This window comes from Astatotilapia calliptera, chromosome 2 (assembly GCF_900246225.1).
Source record: "Astatotilapia calliptera chromosome 2, fAstCal1.2, whole genome shotgun sequence".
Lineage (NCBI taxonomy): Eukaryota > Metazoa > Chordata > Actinopteri > Cichliformes > Cichlidae > Astatotilapia > Astatotilapia calliptera.
In genome coordinates this window covers 13,119,888-13,124,863 of record NC_039303.1, presented here as the reverse complement: position 1 = coordinate 13,124,863, position 4,976 = coordinate 13,119,888, and the positions used below count along the sequence as shown (strand labels likewise).

At 42.6% G+C, this 4,976-nt stretch overlaps 1 protein-coding gene across 1 annotated transcript; it reads right to left on the bottom strand.

The window, feature by feature from the left end:
- Positions 1–3,339: 3,339 nt before the first annotated feature.
- On the bottom strand, positions 3,340–4,471 carry LOC113028933 (histone H1-like). The gene is made up of 2 exons (XM_026179418.1): positions 3,684–4,471; positions 3,340–3,569 (listed from the first exon to the last, which is right to left on the bottom strand). Exons 1-2 carry the CDS (start codon positions 4,155–4,157, stop codon positions 3,507–3,509), a joined length of 537 nt encoding a protein of 178 aa, XP_026035203.1. The 5' UTR covers positions 4,158–4,471; the 3' UTR covers positions 3,340–3,506.
- Between the last annotated feature and the right edge of the window lie 505 nt (positions 4,472–4,976).

The following is a 4,976-nucleotide window of genomic DNA, read 5'->3' as shown; positions in this document are numbered from 1 at the left end:
TTCGTCCTGTGAGGGGGATATTTATGACTCCTTCATTGTCCATACTCTGCAGAAAACACCTCTGTGGAAAGGGTGCAGGGTTGTCTTACTGCTATTATGATCCCAGCAGCCTTCAGAGTGTCATCGTATGCACAGTACAGTGGCACAGCGTTAGGTGATGTTCATAGGAAACTGCTGTCATCACCACCATAGCTTCTGGTTCCTGTGCTTTTCACAGAATCATGATGTCATCCTCGAACTCCTTCTACGCTGTCGATGGAGCTTGGCACGCTCCTCATCCCCTGAGTGTTTATGTTCCAACGCTGCTGAAGGTTTAAGGCAGAGCACGTCGTACACCTTAGTTGTCTTCCTCAGCGTCAATATTGAATCTTTCATTTTATTTAAAATCTCCTGGAAGCTTAGTAGCACAGCTCTCTGTGTGATGTCTGCTGTGCTGAAGATGATCTCTGATCCTCCTGAAGCCTCTCTCCTGGCCTCAGCTCCCATCTTGTGGACGATCCTCTCCTCTATTTTGCAGGCAGTTTCATGGTCCTTGCTGTGGCTCCAAGGTCTGATCTCATGATGGGCCCCAACCAGCTTGACCTTTGACCTCAACCACTGCCTGGCTGTCAGCTATGCCTGGAATGGTTCACGCTTCTCACTGGGCCTCTGAAGATTTCTCAGGAGATTACTGCTGCACCTGTATTTCCTTGCTAAGAAGAAAAACTTCTATTTGGAGAGCATGTCAACAATCATCAAACCACATTCTTTAGTTCAGTGAACTTCACTTATAGGCCATCAAAGCCTCATCTGAACATGGATGCACCACTTGCATAGGTTTAATACTTGTAAATAAACGGCTAATCACACAAATCACTGCAACAATAATAAAAAACATTGTTTAATGTTAATCCTTGGACTCCACCTCTTGACGCATGGACATTCCCATGCATCAACTCACCAAACCTGGATCCCTGTCTTAAAGAAAAAGATTAGCTAGATCCTGTCCCAGGCAACATCAGGGCATCTCCTCCCCTGGAGCAGCACCACACTGGACCTATAATCCTGCAATGAAAATGTTAGTGTGCTTTGCATATTAAGTTCGCTTAACACCTGGCTCTCCCAGGAGCCTGCATACACACCATCATGGCCTGGAAAACAAAATCTGGAAGTAAAATCAAACTCCATACCTGTAAACAATTGTATCATAAGGACAAGAAGCATTCAACATCAGCAAGACAAGTGTCATGTGCAGGTTTTCTCAAATCAGTAAACTACAATTATTTTCATAAGTCGCCTCAGACATGGATCATCCCATGTACTCAGGCAACATTAATGTAATCGGTGACTGCTCTTAAGCAAAGTCACTCCACTTATATATTACTATGGGCTCAAAAGTGGCCAGCTAATGAGCCCATATCAAACTATCCCAGAAACACTGTATCTCTTATTTGTTTACTCATGTCACTTGTCCGTTTCAGCTGAATCTTCCACAGCATTCTCAAAGAAACTAACATTAGCAATACACATTGACTGTAGTCAGACAGAGGTCAGACACAGGTCAACAGGTTCCAGAGGTGCCATAAAAACACCATAAAGTCAACCCTAGCTGTGGAAAGAAGCAACACCAGTTCTCAACACAGGAAATTTCACACATGTTATTCACATTATCAAAGTAACCTTCACATTTTCCCATCAACACAATGCAACAGCATCATCAATTCACATGAAGAACTGGCATGCTGTAAGAAAAGAAAATGCAAATATTAGCGCTTGCGCAGGCGTATGCATACTTTGTCACAGTTATCTCTGTGAGCAACTCAAGCCTATGAATAACACACCTGATAAATGCACAGACACAGAAAATGGCATTTAAAAGGTTAAATCATCATGCAACCTCGAGTGTTGCTGTCATCTTTCTGCTCCTGTAAAAGGAAACACATGGGTTCATCTGCACCTTTGTCAGGTGGGGGTTAGCTTCACACAATCATGTTCAGTCAGTCAGTCAGTTATTTTAAAATTCTTACTCATTCACTCAGTGGTTCCTTCTTTTGCTAATTGTGGAAATTATCATCGCATTCGTTTCCACGCTCAGCAAAACGACGTTATTTCAAAAAGAAAAATAATTTAGACTGGATTTCCTCGTTGAATCCTTTTTGGGGGGGACTCTCATTTCCTAATTGTCCCAAATAAGTGGCTTTCTCCTGAGCCCATTTTAAATGTGGAGAAACTCACTTGCAACAATTTCCTGGACGACGTGTAACGCTTTTAATTCCCGACTTGCAGATCTGCTCAAAGAAAAGAAATTCACAAGCAAAAATCAGTGCTTGTTCAAAAATGAAAAATAAAAAATAACAGAGATTATCAAACCAAACTCTCAGTGCACTGTGAAAGTATCAAAATAAAAAGGCCTTGTTAAGTCATGACACAAACTCCTCATCATCTTCACAACAGGAGAAGACTCATCAGCTAGATTCACTCCAAACCAACCATCAGCTGCACAACACACAACATAACCCTAATGTCATATTAGCTATGAGTTTAATCACCAGGTCTGTGCTCTTCACTCATTTAGGCCACAGATCTATTTTATTCAATTTTTCCTTTTTCCCTTCATCATAAAACATGTGACATGCTGTCATGCACTTCACAAAAGACGTTTGTTCTGACGTATTCAGAGTTGTGTATCTAAATACAGGATTCACTCGCACATCAAAACAGGAAACTCAGTGTTTTAGAGTCTCCACTCAACACACAACAACTCCAACACATCTCATTCACTCGTGCTAGAATTCAGTCACCTTTCATTAATCTAAGAACGATCAACTAATTTGCATATCAGCTATTAACCCACTAAGTTGACAGGACGACAGAAAAGCATGTTCAAAATAGTATCACAAAAGACAATTTCCCTCATACAGTAAATTACTTATGCTGCCTCAATCAAGCAGGAAGCTTCTCCCAATTTACCATTTTAACACTAAATTTATTGCCTGATCACTGATTTATCAAACCAGGATTTTTTTTTTTTTTTTTCCACAAAAGTTAAATTGTTGTCCTGCAACTTGGAGAGTCAATTTTTTTCTTTAGGATAAATTCAGCATTTGATAACAAGTGTCTGCTAAATTGACACTATTGTAACACTGATGAAAGATAACAAGCTAATTTTCATTACATGTGTTTGTGTTATTAGGCAGGTCTAATGCATGTCTGTGGAGCTGCATCTCCAGCAGAGCATGTTCTTAAAAGCTGCCTTTTCTACACACTTCTCTGCTATTATTTAATCATTTCTTAACTAATGTGCTATGAGTCTTCATGAGTCATTTTGTGTTTGGAATTGTTAGTAGGGTTAATGCATGTTCTGCTTGTGTGTGTGTGTGATTTTGTATATGTTTCTATTTTCGCAATGTTTCAGACTCCGTCTCAATTTTCCAACTTAAGCAGTCAGTTCTCTTTTCCCCAGGTTTGCTAACCCAAATTTTGATTTCCCACATTAAATAATTCCTATGTGTTCTCACCTAGTCTTCTCACTCTGTTGTCCTCTCCCACTTCAACAGTCCAACAGCCGGCAGTTCTCCTTCAGCTTTGTCCTGTGTCCCACTGTCTCTTCTTGCCATTTTACTCCACAGGTGGCAAATGTCAAACTCCAACTGTTCAGTTCTCCTCAAACGTTTTCTTCACATGCACAGTGAAGTCACAGCCACTCTCACTATTGTCCTCTGATGCGGTTGACTTCGTGCTAGTGGCTGAAGTGCTGCTGCTGCTTTCTTGGGCGACTTCTTAGCAGCTGCTGCCGGTTTCTTGGCTTTGGCCGCGGCGGGCTTCTTGGCTTTGCTCTCAGTAGCCTTGTTCATCTTGAAGGATCCGGAGGTCCTGGTGCCCTTGGTCTGCACCAGAGTGCCCTTCGCCACCAGGCTCTTGATGGCGGTCTTGACACGGGCCTTGTTCTTGTCCACATCGTAGCCTCCGGCAGCCAGAGCCTTCTTGAGAGCGGCCACAGACAGGCCGTTGCGCTCCTTGGAAGCGGCCACGGCTTTCACAATCAGCTCGCCCACGCTGAGGCCGACCTTCTTGGGCTTGGAAGTCATCGTCTTCTTCTTCTTGGCCTGAACCTCGGCGCAGGGCGTGTTTATGATGGAGCCTTTCCCACCACAGCGCTGGCACGTTGAACGCATCATGAAGGGTCCATTTCTTTCATGTCGCTAGCCGCATGTGGCTTGCCCGAGTCACTCAGTCCTTTTTGAGCATTTCAACATGCTGCCGCCGCAGACCCTGGCCTCAGATCCAGCAAGTTTAGCGCGCTGATCTCCAAAAAAGTCCCGAAGGCCAGAAAGACGTCAAATAAGTGTCTCGTGCTGAGAACTCAAACAAAAACTCCTCTTCACGCTGCCATCTTGCTCGCCCCTCCGTGAAATTCAACCAATCAGACAGGAAGATGGGTTTGCTTTCTTCTTCTGCTGCTGTTTATCCACATTGCTGCTGCTTTGCTGGGACTTTTTGTGCTCAGGACTTGCTGCTGTCTCTTTATCATGTTATTGCTTTGGAGCTGCATTTCTTATCTTCAGGGAGGAGTGAGCTCGCTTGTGAGGTTGAGAAACACATGGCACTGTAAATAAGTCAGCCAGAAACTTGGCCTGCATGTTTCCAATGATGTTAAACTATAACTTTCTTCCGACTGTTGCATGTGGAAAATTGATTCAGGTCTGCTTTTCACCTGAAAGTGACAAACTAAGACATGTTCATTATTATCATCACTGCTTAATCAACACACATCTCTCTCTCTCTCTCTCTGTCTGTGTTTGTGTGAACAATCCTTTCTTAAAAGCATAAAATGACATTGTAGTTGTTTTTCGGCTGATCAACACAAAACCTTTTTCCTATGATTATTTTTCATCTACAATATAAATTCTCTCTCTTTTTCACTCTTCTTTTTTTTTTTTTTTTAAATAGCTGGTGACCTGCAAAATCACCGCTCTCACTCACAATCAGAGGCAATC

What these genes read in the sequence shown, in the direction of transcription:
- LOC113028933 (XM_026179418.1), bottom strand. Translation starts at nt 4,157, where the DNA reads ATGATGCGTTCAACGTGCCAGCGCTGTGGTGGGAAAGGCTCCATCATA. An exon ending in ATCAGAGGACAATAGTGAGA is followed by an intron (nt 3,570 to 3,683) that starts GTGGCTGTGACT and finishes AGTGGGACACAG; the next exon opens with GACAAAGCTGAAGGAGAACT.